The sequence below is a fragment of the Prinia subflava genome, chromosome 1 (genome assembly GCF_021018805.1).
Source record: "Prinia subflava isolate CZ2003 ecotype Zambia chromosome 1, Cam_Psub_1.2, whole genome shotgun sequence".
NCBI lineage: Eukaryota > Metazoa > Chordata > Aves > Passeriformes > Cisticolidae > Prinia > Prinia subflava.
The window spans coordinates 71061713-71076370 of record NC_086247.1 but is presented as its reverse complement, the minus strand read 5'-3'; the positions used below and the strand labels follow the sequence as shown (position 1 = coordinate 71076370).

The 14658-nt window shown below is 53.2% G+C and overlaps 1 protein-coding gene across 1 annotated transcript; it reads left to right on the top strand.

The window, feature by feature from the left end:
* The first annotated feature begins 396 nt into the window (after positions 1–396).
* Positions 397–14129, top strand: LOC134551639 (myosin-7). Its single transcript, XM_063399505.1, has 40 exons — positions 397–507; positions 1107–1324; positions 1753–1896; positions 2313–2469; positions 2577–2604; positions 2832–2943; positions 3299–3391; positions 3515–3578; positions 3784–3882; positions 3971–4074; positions 4154–4292; positions 4377–4495; positions 4604–4753; positions 4929–5099; positions 5231–5540; positions 5624–5691; positions 5829–5916; positions 6033–6150; positions 6237–6360; positions 6547–6683; positions 6766–6892; positions 7006–7134; positions 7205–7447; positions 7802–7978; positions 8097–8242; positions 8335–8425; positions 9088–9477; positions 9567–9693; positions 9794–9912; positions 10213–10409; positions 10625–10808; positions 11035–11200; positions 11281–11405; positions 11488–11796; positions 11916–12119; positions 12321–12446; positions 12549–12824; positions 13292–13387; positions 13809–13943; positions 14031–14129. The coding sequence occupies exons 2-40, from the start codon at positions 1124–1126 to the stop codon at positions 14049–14051; spliced, it is 5814 nt and encodes a 1937-aa protein (XP_063255575.1). The 5' UTR covers positions 397–507; positions 1107–1123; the 3' UTR covers positions 14052–14129.
* Positions 14130–14658: the final 529 nt, after the last annotated feature.

Below are 14658 nucleotides of genomic sequence, written 5' to 3'. Positions count from 1 at the left end.
TATGGGTGAACTGGGAGGGACTGGGAGGGTCTATAGGAGAACTGGGAGGGTCTATGGGGGAACTGGGAGGGACTGGTATCATACTGGGAGGGTCTATAGGGGAACTGGGAGGGACTGGGAGGATCTAGGAAGGAACTGGGAGGGTCTTTGTGGGAGACTGGGATGATACTGGGAGCATATGTGGGGAAACAGGGTGGGACTGGGATGATGCTGGGAGGGTTTATGTAGTAACTGGGAGGGACTGGACTGATACTGCGGGAGGAAGGAGGCTACTGGATAAATTCTAGGGGGATACTGGGACTTACTGAGCAGTACTCTGTGTGTGTGTGTGTGGTGGTGTACTGGGGAAGTACTGGGGGGGCTGGGATGCTGGGATGTAATTGGACAAATCGGGATATACTGGGACATACTGGGACATACTGCGTGGGGGGTGTTGTGTCCCGGAGCAGGACCGGAACCGCCCTGAGTCTGCACTGTCCTCCCCTGACTCGGAGACCACAGAGAGAGGTGGGGCTGAGCAGTGTAAGGAACTGAGGGGTGTCTGGGGAGACTGGAGGTGACTGGGAGGGTCTGGGATGGTACTGGGAGGGTCTGTAGGGGAACTGGGGAGGACTGGGAGGGATGCAGGAGTACTGGGGAGTACTGGGAGGTGCTGGGGTAGGATAAAGGGCAGCGAGTGTGAGGCAGTGCAAGGAATAGGGAGTACTGGGAAGAGCACTTGGACTTCCAAGAAGGAACTTGGGATGGAGATGGGCAGGAGCTAGAAGCACTGGAAAGGAACTGGGAGCACTGGAGAAGAACGGGATGAGATCACTTTGGATATGGCTGACTGGGAGCACTGGAGAGGAACTGGAAGCACTGGGAGGGAACTCTAGATAATGGAAGCACTGAACATGGACTTGGGATGAGTCAGCTGGGAGGAGTGGGAGCATTGGAGAGGAACTGGGAGCAGTGGGGAGGAATGAAGGAGTTGGGTTGACCAGGAGGAAGTGGTAGATGTGGAGAAGAGCAGGGAATGATAGGTTCACCAAGTTAAGAGCTGCAGTGGGGTCAACTGGGAGGAACTGGCAGCACTTGGAGAGTCTGATCCCTCCTACCCCATCCAGCCCTGTCCAGCGCCACCATGCCTGATGTGGAGATGGCCGAATTTGGGGAGGCCGCCCCCTATCTCCGCAAGTCGGAGAAGGAACGGTTGGCTGCCCAGACCCGCCCCTTTGACCTGAAGAAAGACATTTTCGTCCCTGATGAAAAGGAGGAATTTGTCAAGGCCACCATTGTCAGCCGTGAGGGCTCCAAGATCACTGCTGAGACCGAACATGGCAAGGTGGGGGGACCCCAGCTGCACCTGGGAGACCAGAACCTCAAAATAGCAACTCTATTGCACATGAGACACAAAGAACCCAACTCACCTTCTCTAGAACACAAGAAACATCTAGACCCCAACATGCCTTCTGCAGCAGCCACTGGATGCTCAGATTTGACATCATCTTCTCTAGAATCCAGGAGATATCTAGACCCTGATCCATCTTTCCCAGAACCCATTGGACAGCTAGACCCCATCTAACCTCCTCTATTACCCCAGAGACACCCAGACCCCAAAACATCTTCTCTATCACTTGAGGGACACCTAGACCTCCCCTGACTGTCAAGGGAACACCCAGATGCCCAGCTCCCAGCCCTTTGGGAGGGAACAACTGGGGCAACTCCTTGCCCTGTGTTCCTGCTCCATGGGATCCTCCTTACCTTGAGCAGACAGTGACGGTCAAGGAGGACCAGATCATGCAGCAGAACCCCCCCAAGTTCGACAAGATTGAGGACATGGCCATGCTGACTTTCCTCCATGAGCCCGCCGTCCTCTACAACCTCAAGGATCGCTACGCATCTTGGATGATCTATGTGAGTTGGGAGCCTATGAGGTTCTTCAGACCCCATCCAGAATTTGGACACCCCTTCTGTAGACCCCTTGGGCCGTATAGATACATGATGTCCCTTCTCCAGATCTCATGGTCCACCCATAACTGGGATGATCCTTCTTCACACCTCTTGAGCCACCCAGATCAAGATATCCCAGACCCTCTGGGCCACTCAAAACTAGGATGTCCCTTCTCCAGATTACATGGGTCACCCAGAACTGGGACATTCTCTCTCCAGACCTCTTTGGTCCTGTACACCCAAGATGTCCCATCTACAGACTACAGGCATCACCTAAACCCAAGATATCACCTAGATACTTGAGGTCACTTCTGCAGACCCCCTGGGCCAGCTGGTGGGGTGGCACCTCCTGGCTCTGATCCACCTGTTCCTTTCTCTAGACTTACTCAGGGCTCTTCTGTGTGACTGTCAACCCCTACAAGTGGTTGCCCGTCTACAATGCTGAGGTGGTGGCTGCCTACCGGGGAAAGAAGCGGAGTGAAGCTCCACCCCACATCTTCTCCATCTCTGACAATGCCTACCAGAACATGCTGACAGGTAGGGATCCATAACCATATTCCCTGGTCCTTTCTGAGGAGCAGGAGAGGTGGGGCAGAGCCAAGGTTGGCTTCAGAACCTCATGTTTCTTCTCCTCATCCCATCAGATCGGGAGAACCAATCCATCCTCATCACGTGAGTGATCTCATCTGTAAACACTGTCTTAGTCCTGCTCACAGCTAAGACTCCCCACCTGGCACATAGCCCCTCCCCTTCCCCCTTGAAGTCATGTCCATTAGCCAATCCTTTATCACTTCATGGACTTATCTGTGGGGATCCATTATCCATCCCTTCTCAGTGAGTCCCCAGCCCCAGCCCCATAGCACCAGTATCCGACCATTGCTCTGCTTGGCTACCTCCAGCGGAGAATCCGGGGCGGGGAAGACAGTGAACACCAAGAGGGTCATCCAGTACTTTGCTGTCATTGCTGCCATCGGTGACCGTGGCAAGAAGGAGGCAGGTGCCCCAGGCAAGGTAAGTGCAGGGGATGGGTGGTGGATGACACCCTGGGTTGTGGCCAACATTCTGCCACCTGTCTGTCCAATCAACCACCCAAACAATTACCCAACTGAACACCCAAAACCCCAATCATCCAACCAATCAACCAACCATCTATCCAACCTTCCATTCATCTGTCCCATCCCCATCCAACCAACTAATCATTCCTCCATCCACATGGCATCAACCCACATCTCTGTCCATCAACCTGACCACCCACACAAACCTTCACGGACCACTGTGTTCTCCCATCCATCCGTTTCAACCTCACACCCTACATCCCCTGTCCCTTACTGTGAGAACCCCCCTGACACTGTCCCGCTCCATCCAGGGCACCCTGGAGGACCAGATCATCCAGGCCAACCCTGCCTTGGAAGCCTTCGGCAATGCCAAAACTGTCCGGAATGACAATTCATCCCGATTTGTGAGTGTTGGGCCTGAAGGCTGTGAGGAAGATTCTATGGGGTGGAGTCCCTGAGGAAGGGTCTGTAGGTTGAGGTTCCGGGAGAAGGTGGCCACCACCACCTCCTTCCAACTATTCTTCCAGGGGAAGTTCATCCGGATCCATTTTGGGGCCACCGGGAAGTTGGCATCAGCTGACATTGAGACCTGTGAGTAGGTTGAGGGCTCCATGAGTGGACATTTTGTTGTCCACAGTCCCTCCCTCTGTCTACCTCTCTATCCACATGTCTACCCTTCTCCTCATGCCACCATTCATCTAGCCTTCCACATCCTCAAGCCTCCCTCCATTCATCCATCCAACCCTCTATCTCCTCATTCCAACTTCCACCCGTCTTCTCTTCATTCCCACCCTAGACCTCCTGGAGAAGTCCCGTGTCATCTTCCAGCTGAAGGCTGAAAGAAACTACCACATTTACTACCAGATCCTCTCCAATAAGAAGCCAGAGCTATTGGGTGAGCCATGCTCTCAACCTACCAGAAAATACCTGACCTTGCATGCCTTTTGCGACCTGCTTATCCCAACCCCTTTTTCTCCTTTCAGACATGATGCTGGTGACCAACAACCCCTATGACTATGCCTTCATCTCCCAAGGAGAGACCACAGTTCCATCCATTGATGATGGAGAGGAGCTCCTGGCCACGGATGTGAGATGGGAGGCCATCAGGCAGTATGTATGTGTCTCTGTGGGCTGGAGAAGATCTTGAACCCATTTTTGCCCCACAGAGTGCCTTTGATGTCCTGGGCTTCACCCCAGAGGAGAAGAACTCCATCTATAAACTGACGGGAGCCATCATGCACTTTGGCAACATGAAGTTCAAGCAGAAACAACGGGAAGAGCAGGCAGAACCAGATGGCACAGAAGGTTGGGTCCAGCCAAGGTTGAGGTGGGAACTGGGCTGAAATCCATGATCCTTTCAGGTTCATATTTTCTCTTCTTTATCCTCAGAGGCAGACAAATCAGCTTACCTAATGGGGCTGAACTCAGCTGATCTTCTCAAGGGGTTGTGCCACCCTCGGGTCAAGGTGGGCAATGAGTATGTCACCAAGGGGCAGAATGTCCAGCAGGTGAGTAGGACATCCCCAAAATGTCCTCCTTTTGGGGTAACATAGTGTCATCTCCAGCAAGAAGAACACCAAGAGGACCCTCTCACTGATGGACCATCCCCCTTCCAGGTGATTTATGCTGTCGGAGCCTTGGCCAAAGCCGTGTATGAGAAGATGTTCAACTGGATGGTGACCAGGATCAACAATTCACTGGAGACCAAGCAGCCACGGCAGTACTTCATTGGTGTGCTGGACATTGCTGGCTTTGAAATCTTTGATGTAAGCCCTGGTTGACTGTGTTGTGTTGACCCCATTCGGTGTAGAGTTCATCCTGCTGGATGGTCAGATGACTTTGTTTTCATTTGTGTTGACCCATTTGGGGCTGAGGTTGACCCCACTGAACAAACTAGTTGTTCTGTTGACTCCATTGGCCATCTCTTTTCTCCTTCCCCAGTTCAACAGCTTCGAGCAGCTCTGCATCAACTTCACCAATGAGAAGCTGCAGCAGTTTTTCAACCACCACATGTTCGTGCTGGAACAGGAGGAATACAAGAAGGAGGGCATTGAGTGGGAGTTCATTGATTTTGGCATGGACCTCCAGGCCTGCATTGACCTCATTGAGAAGGTACCACCTCCCTCAGGGCCTCATGAGGCTGGGGAAGGGCCCTTTCAGTTGCAGCTTGGCAGGAACCCTGAAGTTGGCCAGTTGGGTTGTACTTGGTGCTCACTGTAGCCAACAAGGTTTTTTCTTCCTAGCCCATGGGGATCATGTCCATCCTGGAGGAGGAGTGCATGTTTCCCAAGGCCACGGACATGACCTTCAAGGCCAAGCTCTTTGATAATCACCTGGGCAAGTCGGCCAACTTTGGGAAGCCACGAAACATCAAGGGGAAGCAAGAGGCCCACTTTGCCCTTATCCACTATGCTGGCACAGTGGACTACAACATCATTGGGTGGCTGCAGAAGAACAAGGACCCCCTCAACGAGACAGTGGTGGGGCTCTACCAGAAATCAGCCCTGAAGCTGTTGGCTAACCTCTTTGCCAACTATGCTGGGGCTGATGCACGTAAGAGGAATCCCCTTCCTCAGCATCTGGGGTTCTTCCCACCCTGTCCCTGTCCTATCTCATCCTTTCTTCTTCTCCAACAGCCGTGGAGAAGGGGAAAGGAGCTAAGAAGAAAGGTTCCTCCTTCCAAACTGTCTCCGCCCTGCATCGGGTGAGAGTCCAAGGGTTATTGGTGGATGCCAGTGTGTGTGGGCATGGATAACATGTCCTAGGGCAAGGGATGACCCTTGGTGGGACAGGCTGGGGGGTGTCTTCATTCCCTTCATCATTTCCTCCTCTGTCTTTCAGGAGAATCTCAACAAGTTGATGACCAACCTGCGGTCCACCCACCCTCATTTCGTCCGCTGCATCATCCCCAATGAGACCAAGTCTCCTGGTAAGTCAATCCCTGAGGGTTGATCCAGAGGACAGTGCTGGGCCCTGGCCAAAGTTGGTGGTGGGGAGCAGTGCTGTGGGGCAGGCTCTGATTCACCAGTCTTGATGACTCACCAGGTGTGATGAACAACCCCCTGGTAATGCACCAGCTCCGCTGCAATGGAGTGCTGGAAGGCATCCGCATCTGCCGCAAGGGCTTCCCCAATCGCATCCTCTATGGGGACTTCCGCCAGCGGTAGGCACAGAGGAGAAAATGTGGGGATGTGGTGGACAACCCGCTGGGGCTGATTTCAGAGGTTCCCTGTCCTCTCTTGTTACCAGGTACCGCATCTTGAACCCTGCTGCCATCCCTGAGGGGCAGTTCATTGACAGCCGCAAGGGTGCTGAGAAGCTCCTGGGATCCCTTGATATTGACCACAATCAGTACAAATTTGGACACACTAAGGTGAAGTCACTTGGTCTTGGTTCTGGTAGTCACACCATTCACAACACTTTTATGGTGGGACCAGATGGACTCTATGGTCCCATCATTGTCCACCTGCCCATCTGAGCTCCCTCCATCCACACCACTACCCATCCCTCCACCATGCCTCCAAGTCCCAGCAGCACTTACCTTCATCTCTCCTCAAAGGTCTTCTTCAAGGCTGGGCTTCTGGGGCTTCTGGAGGAGATGAGGGATGAGCGCCTGGCCCGGATCATGACCCGCTTGCAGGCCCAAGTCCGTGGTTTCCTGTCTCGTCAGGAGTTCAAGAAAATCCTAGAGCGCAGGTAGGTAGTGAGATGGAGATGATGTTGCATCCATGCTGAGCGGAAGCCTCTGGTGATCCACATCTTGACATGGCTTCTCCAGGGATTCATTGCTGGTGATCCAGTGGAACATCAGGGCCTTCATGGGGGTGAAGAACTGGCCTTGGATGAAGCTGTACTTCAAGATCAAGCCCTTGTTGAAGAGTGCTGAGACAGAGAAAGAGATGCAGGTAGGACAGGGCCATGGGTAGGGAAGGTGGGTGGGCGGATGGAGAGAGGAAGTGATATGTGGGGACAAAAAGGAAGAAGTGATATATACATGGTACCTTTGTGCCTCCCACAGAACATGAAAGAAGAGTTTGGGCGGCTGAAGGAGGCCTTAGAGAAGTCAGAAGCCCGGCGGAAGGAGCTGGAGGAGAAAATGGTCTCCATGCTGCAGGAGAAGAATGACCTTCAGCTCCAAGTGCAGGCTGTGAGTGACCTAGATGTCCTGGCCCTGAGCTCCTTTTTCATTCACCTTAAACCAAGCTTACCCCTTCCAGGAGCAAGACAACCTGGCCGATGCTGAGGAGCGTTGTGACCAGCTGATCAAGAACAAGATCCAGCTAGAGGCCAAGGTGAAAGAGATGACGGAGCGGATGGAGGATGAGGAGGAGATGAATGCTGAATTGACAGCAAAGAAGAGGAAGTTGGAGGATGAATGCTCAGAGCTGAAGAAGGACATTGATGACCTGGAGTTGTCGTTGGCCAAGGTGGAGAAGGAGAAACATGCCACTGAGAACAAGGTGAGTGTGGGGAGAAGTCTTGACCTCAGATTGTGGGGAATTGAGCTGACTCAAGCCAAAGTGAATAGAGTCTAGTGAAGACCCAAGGCTGGTTGGGTTGGGATGCCGAGAATCAAAGCTGTTTGGGCTGCCAAATTCAAAGCTGGATGAGTTGTGTCATGAAGACTCAAAACTGCTTGGGTTGGGTTGTGATGATCCAAGACTGGTTGGATTGCATCACCAAGAATCAAGGCTGGTTGTGTTTTACTACATCTCCTGACTTAGACCCAGCTTCACCAAGAGCAAGAACACTCTCCTGTCTCTTGTTCTACCTCTGGTACCAAGTTGGAGGCCCTGATATTTCTCCTCCTGCAGGTCAAGAACCTCACAGAGGAGATGGCCGGGCTGGACGAGATCATTGTCAAGCTAACAAAGGAGAAGAAGGCACTGCAAGAATCTCATCAGCAAGCGCTGGATGACCTGCAGGCAGAGGAAGACAAAGTCAACACTTTGACAAAGGCCAAAGTCAAGCTGGAACAGCAAGTGGATGATGTGAGTGTCGGTTCCACTCCCACGATGTGGGACCCATAGCTGGTCCCTTGGGGTGTGGAAGTCCTTCTGGAATGTGTGTTTGCAGAGGCTGATGGGGGTGTCTCTTCCGGACTTGTAGCTGGAGAGTTCACTGGAGCAGGAGAAGAAGATCCGGATGGACCTGGAACGGGCAAAAAGGAAGCTGGAAGGTGATTTGAAGCTGGCTCAGGAGAATATAATGGACCTGGAGAATGACAAGCAACAACTGGATGAGAGGCTGAAAAAGTAAGGGCCCACAGACTTACTCGTCCTTTACCTATAACACCTCTGATGAGCACTTGGGAGAACGACTTACTGGTGTTTCTCCCCACACACAGGAAAGACTTTGAGCTCAATGCCCTCAACGCCAGAATTGAGGATGAACAAGCAGTTGCAGCCCAGCTCCAGAAGAAGCTCAAAGAGCTTCAGGTGAAGTGGGCTTCAGCTTGGGGGTCAAGCAGAAGTAGGAACCATTGTCTTCTTAATATCTTTTTGAGAAGGACCTAAACTAGTGTGTCACCCACCTGGGCTGGGAAGCCCATGGCACATCTCTTGTCCCAGAACCCTTCTGTCATTTATTGCCTTGAAATTTCTCATGGGCTCTTGGACAGGTTGGCTTTTGGGGGGGTTGACCTGAACCAACAGGTTTGGAGTAGTCAAGGTAGGAGCAGCATCTTGGGTAGAATCATCCGAGCTAAACAGACCATCTGTGCTGAATCATGTTCATTCCAATGTCCTTACAGAAGTTTGTGAGTTGTCAGTTAGTCCAGTTAGCTCTAGGACTGGTTGAGTTGAATGTCCTCAAGACCAGTTGAGCTGAAGGATCTAAAGGTAATTTGAGAAGGTGGAGTGTCTTCAAATAAGGACAGGTTGATCTGGAGAGCTCAGATTGTGACTAGGTTGAAGAGAACTGGATGGGATTGAGACTGGTTGAGGTGAAGGGTCTACAGTTGTCGGGGTTGAGCTGAAGTCTACAGTTGGTTGGGTTGACTTGAATTGACTTGAAGACTCTCCAGCTTGATTGGTTGAGTTGAGTGGAGGAGTTGGGTGGAGCCAAGTCTGCTGAAAACATGTTAATCCCCGGAGCACAGGCACGGATTGAGGAGCTGGAGGAAGAGCTGGAGGCAGAGCGGACAGGCAGAGCCAAGGTGGAGAAGCTGCGCTCAGACTTGTCACGGGAGCTGGAGGAGATCAGCGAGAGGCTGGAGGAGGCAGGTGGTGCCACTTCAGTGCAGATTGAGCTCAACAAGAAGCGGGAGGCAGAGTTCCAGAAGATGCGGCGGGATCTGGAAGAGGCCACGCTGCAGCACGAGGCCACGGCTGCTGCACTGCGCAAGAAGCACGCCGACAGCGTGGCTGAGCTCAGCGAGCAGATTGACAACTTACAGCGTGTCAAGCAGAAGCTGGAGAAGGAGAAGAGTGAGCTCAAGCTGGAACTCGATGATGTTGGCTCCAACATGGAGCAACTGATAAAGGCCAAGGTAGGAAATAGGTCTCCAGCCATGAAGAGAAAACACTTCCACTGCCTGTTCAAGGTTCCCTTTCATCTTCCTGCCCTTCCTGTTTGTAGGCTAACCTGGAGAAGATGTGCCGCACCATGGAAGATCAGATGAATGAGCACCGGACCAAGTCTGAAGAGGCTCAACGCATGGTCAATGACCTCACCACTCAACGAGCTAAGCTCCAGACGGAAAATGGTGAGAGGCTTGCTCTTCCCTAACCCAATGCCTAGGTCTTGCCTAGTGGGTGGCTTTGGGATGTGTCCTGCACGTGATTATCCCCCATTCCTCTGAGCAGGTGAGCTCTCCAGGCAGCTGGAGGAGAAGGAAGCCTTTATCAACCAGATGACACGGGGGAAACTCACCTACACACAACAGCTGGAGGACCTCAAGAGGCAGCTAGAGGAAGAAGTCAAGGTAGGGCTTTGTTGGGGGGTCAGTGGGGCTGAAAGAACTCCTCCAGTGTCAAGAATGTGGTTGGTTTGGCTTTGAGAGGTGCATCATGAGCTTTCCCTCACAGTAGAAGAAAACGAATTGGGGGTCCTCAGAAGTTCAGTAGGGTTGGTGGGTTATAAGGAGGTTGGCTTGGGTTGGGTTGGGTTGAGCTGGGTTGGGTTGGTTGGTTGGTAACTAGGTTGTTGGAGTTGGAGAATGACAATATAGATCAAGTTGATATGGACCCAACTTCTCCTCGCCTCATAACTCTCTCCTCTCCAGGCAAAGAATGCACTGGCCCATGCCCTCCAGTCGGCCCGGCATGACTGCGACCTCCTGAGGGAGCAGTATGAGGAGGAGACAGAGGCCAAGGCTGAGCTCCAGCGCTCACTCTCCAAGGCCAACTCTGAGGTGGCACAGTGGAGGACCAAGTATGAGACAGATGCCATTCAACGCACTGAGGAGCTGGAGGAGGCCAAGTGAGTCATCTCCCCAAGAAGGGAGCTTCAGTGGGGCAGGGAACAGTGGAGACTCTTCTACAGTACAAGGATCCAGAGAATGTATGGAAATGTATGGAATGTATGGAAACCTGGAGATGGTAGAGATCTAGGGCAGAGCCTCAGCCAAGCAGTGGGGGCAAGAAGGTTTAAGAAGACCCACTTGGTCACTACAGCTGAGTTTTCTCCCACGGCAGGAAGAAGCTGGCCCAGCGGCTGCAGGAGGCTGAGGAGGCGGTGGAGGCAGTCAATGCCAAGTGTTCCTCCCTGGAGAAGACCAAGCACCGTCTGCAGAACGAGATTGAGGACCTCATGGCAGACCTGGAGCGGTCAAATGCAGCAGCTGCTGCATTGGACAAGAAGCAGAGAAACTTTGACAAGGTGGGAGGACCAAAAAAAAGGTGGAAGGAGAAGGGTGGGGAGGAGGTAGAGACATATGGGTCCCATGAATTAAAAACAGGCAGGAGAAGTCCAGAAGAAAGCTGAACTTTCAATGGCCATGTTTTAGCAGAGCTTTAAGTCAGGAGAGTATTGGGGAAAGGAGGAGGAGGATGGAAAGAGGGTTCTTCATGGGCAAAGCAGCTGCTGAGCATGGGTGTCATCATAGATCTTGTCTGAGTGGAAGCAGAAGTTTGAAGAGTCACAGGTGGAGCTGGAAGCATCACAGAAAGAGGCCAGATCCCTCAGCACCGAGCTCTTCAAGCTTAAAAATGCTTATGAAGAGTCACTTGATCACTTAGAGACTTTAAAGAGGGAAAACAAGAATCTCCAAGGTAAGACTGTGGTCTTTTCCTGCCCATCTTGTTGTATTCCACTACCTTCCACCAAGTTTGATGTGATATCATCTGGGCAGAGGAGATCTCGGACCTGACGGAGCAGCTGGGTGGCAGCCACAAGACCATCCATGAACTGGAGAAGGTCCGGAAGCAGCTGGATGCTGAGAAACTGGAGCTCCAAGCTGCACTGGAGGAGGCTGAGGTGAGCCAAATCACATGCCCATGAGACCCTAATTTGTCCCAGTCCTCTCTGTGGCCATCTAATTTCTCTCTGTTTCCACCAGGCCTCTCTGGAGCACGAGGAGGGAAAGATCCTGAGGGCGCAACTGGAGTTCAACCAGGTCAAGGCAGACTATGAGCGCAAGCTGGCCGAGAAGGATGAGGAGATGGAGCAGGCCAAGCGCAACCACCTGCGGGTGGTGGACTCACTGCAGACGTCTCTGGACGCTGAGACGCGGAGCCGCAATGAGGCCCTGAGGCTGAAGAAGAAGATGGAGGGTGACCTCAATGAGATGGAGATTCAGCTCAGCCATGCCAACCGTGTGGCTGCTGAGGCTCAGAAGCAAGTCAAGACATTGCAGGGCTACCTCAAGGTACCCATCAGACCTCTATCCCCTAAGCATGTCGAGATGTAGTAGGTCCCACCACCCCAGAGTGGAAGAAAGGTGCTGCTTCCCCACCATTCACCTTCCTCCCACATGCCACCTTGTAGGACACCCAACTGCAGCTGGATGACATGGTACGGGTCAATGAGGACCTGAAGGAGAATATTGCCATCGTGGAGAGGAGAAACAACCTCCTCCAGTCAGAGCTGGAGGAGCTGCGGGCAGTGGTAGAACAGACTGAGAGGGCCCGCAAGTTGGCTGAGCAGGAGCTGATTGAGGCCAGCGAGAGGGTTCAGCTTCTCCACTCACAGGTGAGACCTCACATACCTTCCAGGACAGAGGTCACCTCTATCCATGGGTGGGCTTCTAACGGGTTGAGTTGTCAAAATCTCCAGATCCTTTAAGCCTGCAGAGTTGGCAGAGAGTAGAGGGGCATTAAGTACTGGGGGGTGGAAGAAGGATGTGTCAGCAGCTCAACAGACACCTGCTGAGATCCTCTCCTCTAACTCTAGAACACCAGCCTCATCAACCAGAAGAAGAAGATGGAGGCTGACATCTCCCAGCTGCAGACAGAGGTGGAAGAGGCCATCCAGGAGTGCAGGAATGCTGAGGAGAAGGCCAAGAAAGCCATCACTGATGTGAGTGCCATGGCGGGACCAACATCTAGGACACCTTCCACTGGAGGGTGATGGAGAGCATGCTTTGGTCCTCCTTCTCCGCTTGCTTCTCTCCTCGGGCAGGCAGCCATGATGGCAGAGGAGCTGAAGAAGGAGCAGGACACCAGTGCCCATCTGGAGCGGATGAAGAAGAACATGGAGCAGACCATCAAGGATCTGCAGATGAGACTGGATGAGGCTGAGCAGCTGGCCCTCAAAGGGGGCAAGAAGCAGCTGCAGAAGCTGGAGGCTCGTGTGCGGGAGCTGGAGAATGAGCTGGAGGCTGAGCAGAAGCGCCATGCTGAGAGTGTCAAGGGTCTCCGCAAGTCTGAGCGTCGTGTCAAGGAGCTCAGCTACCAGGTGGGTTGCCTGAGGTGGCACTGGAGGTCATCCACTCTCTCTGTGGTCCCAGGGTCCTATGTCCCATTCTGTACATGACCTAGAACATGGCTGACCTGCTGATCAGAGAGACACAGGTAAACCAGACCACCCACTGTGTGCACATCCGATACTGTAGTGGGACCTAGAATATGGTCTGGGTCATGAGCTACTCAGGCCACCTCTCGGTGTCCCGGCGTCCATGGGGTCTTTGCATGATCCAGAACCTCAGGTGGGACCTCATCAGGGGCAAGAAGATACCTTCAAACAGGGAGACAACCCACTTTCTTCCCTACAGTTGAGGCCACCCCACAGATCTAGAGAAATTCCAAGAACATAATTAACTTTCCCAAGAACATCATTAACTGTCTCCTGACCCTCACGGCTCTGGTGGTGATTCAAAGCACAGGTAGGGTAATGTCCTGACTCACTTGTGTCTCACCCCATAGACGGAAGAGGACCGTAAGAACCTGGTCCGGCTCCAGGACCTTGTGGACAAGCTCCAAATGAAGGTCAAGGCCTACAAACGACAGGCAGAGGAGGCGGTGAGTACTGGAGGGACATCTGTGGGACCACCCTCCAGGAGGGGAGAGTGTGGGATTGGGGTGTGGGAGAGAATGTGGGGAGTAGCAGGGGACCTTGGGGTGGTTGAAGGGTGGGGTGTCAGGGGGTGAGGAGAGTAGGTCAAGAGAAAGTGGGGAAAATGAGTGGGTGGTGGATGTAGAGGTGATGGTGGGAAGGGTGGATGGATGGATGGATGGATGGATGGATGGATGGATGGATGGATGGATGGATGGATGGAATGTTAGATGGATAGTTTGTTGAGTAGATGGTTGGATGGCTGGAAGATGGGATGTCTGGAAGGACAGGTGGGTCCAGATGGAGCAATAAGGAGGTAGGATGGAGGGACAGCTGTCAGGGTGGCAGGAGGCCAGACAGAGCTGTGTGGTGTCCCTGCCTCCTCAGGAGGAACAGGCCAACACCAACCTGGCCAAGTTCCGCAAGGCGCAGCACGAGCTGGATGAGGCAGAGGAGCGTGCTGACATCGCCGAGTCCCAGGTCAACAAGCTGCGGGCCAAGAGCCGCGACATTGGAGCCAAGGTGGGAATTTCCCCTGCTCTACAGCTGCCCCGTGTCTGCCCCTCAACTTCTTCATGCTCACAGTTCCTTTTTCTCCTTCCCCATCAGAAGGGACTCAACGAAGAGTGACGGTCTGGACCCCCAACAATATCCCCTGGACCTCCAAGTGGCCCACCCCAACTCCCACCCCCCTAACCTTGGTCAGCCAATAAAAAGCATTGAGCAACAGCAGTTTTTGTGGGGCTTTGTTTGTGTGGGAAGGGTGGGGTTTCCCCATGGCATGGCACCCACAAGATGCCTGTAACCCACACAAGATCACCAACCAGTGTGCAGCACAGCGTGCCCCACAGCATGATGCAAGCAGACCCGCAGTGCAATGCAATGTGAACCATGAGCTCTCCCTTGAGCTGCTTTATGGTGTGTCTCTATCTGCTCCATGGTGTTCCTTAACCTCAATCTGCTCCACACCAACCTAGATCCATGTGGGGGGAGAGACACGTCTGGGGGCAGATGTGAAAGTGGAGAGGGAGGGACCCCCAGAGGTGAGGGACAGCATCTGGGACCCCCACACATGGGGCAGAGCCTGAGTGGACCCCGAGGGCAGGTCTTGGCTCCTGAGGTTGCACCTTCTGCTGCAGGTGCTGGGGTCCCTCTGTCCTGGCCTCAGTGTCTCCCTAGCCACCAACCGCCCCATCCCACCACACACCATGTCCCAGAACCCCCCATGCCCTACTGA

Excerpts from the sequence above, each read along its gene's own strand:
- LOC134551639 (XM_063399505.1), top strand. The coding sequence starts at position 1,124 with ATGCCTGATGTGGAGATGGCCGAATTTGGGGAGGCCGCCCCCTATCTC. Across the intron at positions 4,075-4,153 it reads AGGAGCTCCTGGCCACGGAT|AGTGCCTTTGATGTCCTGGG; the intron begins GTGAGATGGGAG and ends TTTGCCCCACAG. Across the intron at positions 11,201-11,280 it reads GGAAAACAAGAATCTCCAAG|AGGAGATCTCGGACCTGACG; the intron begins GTAAGACTGTGG and ends TCATCTGGGCAG.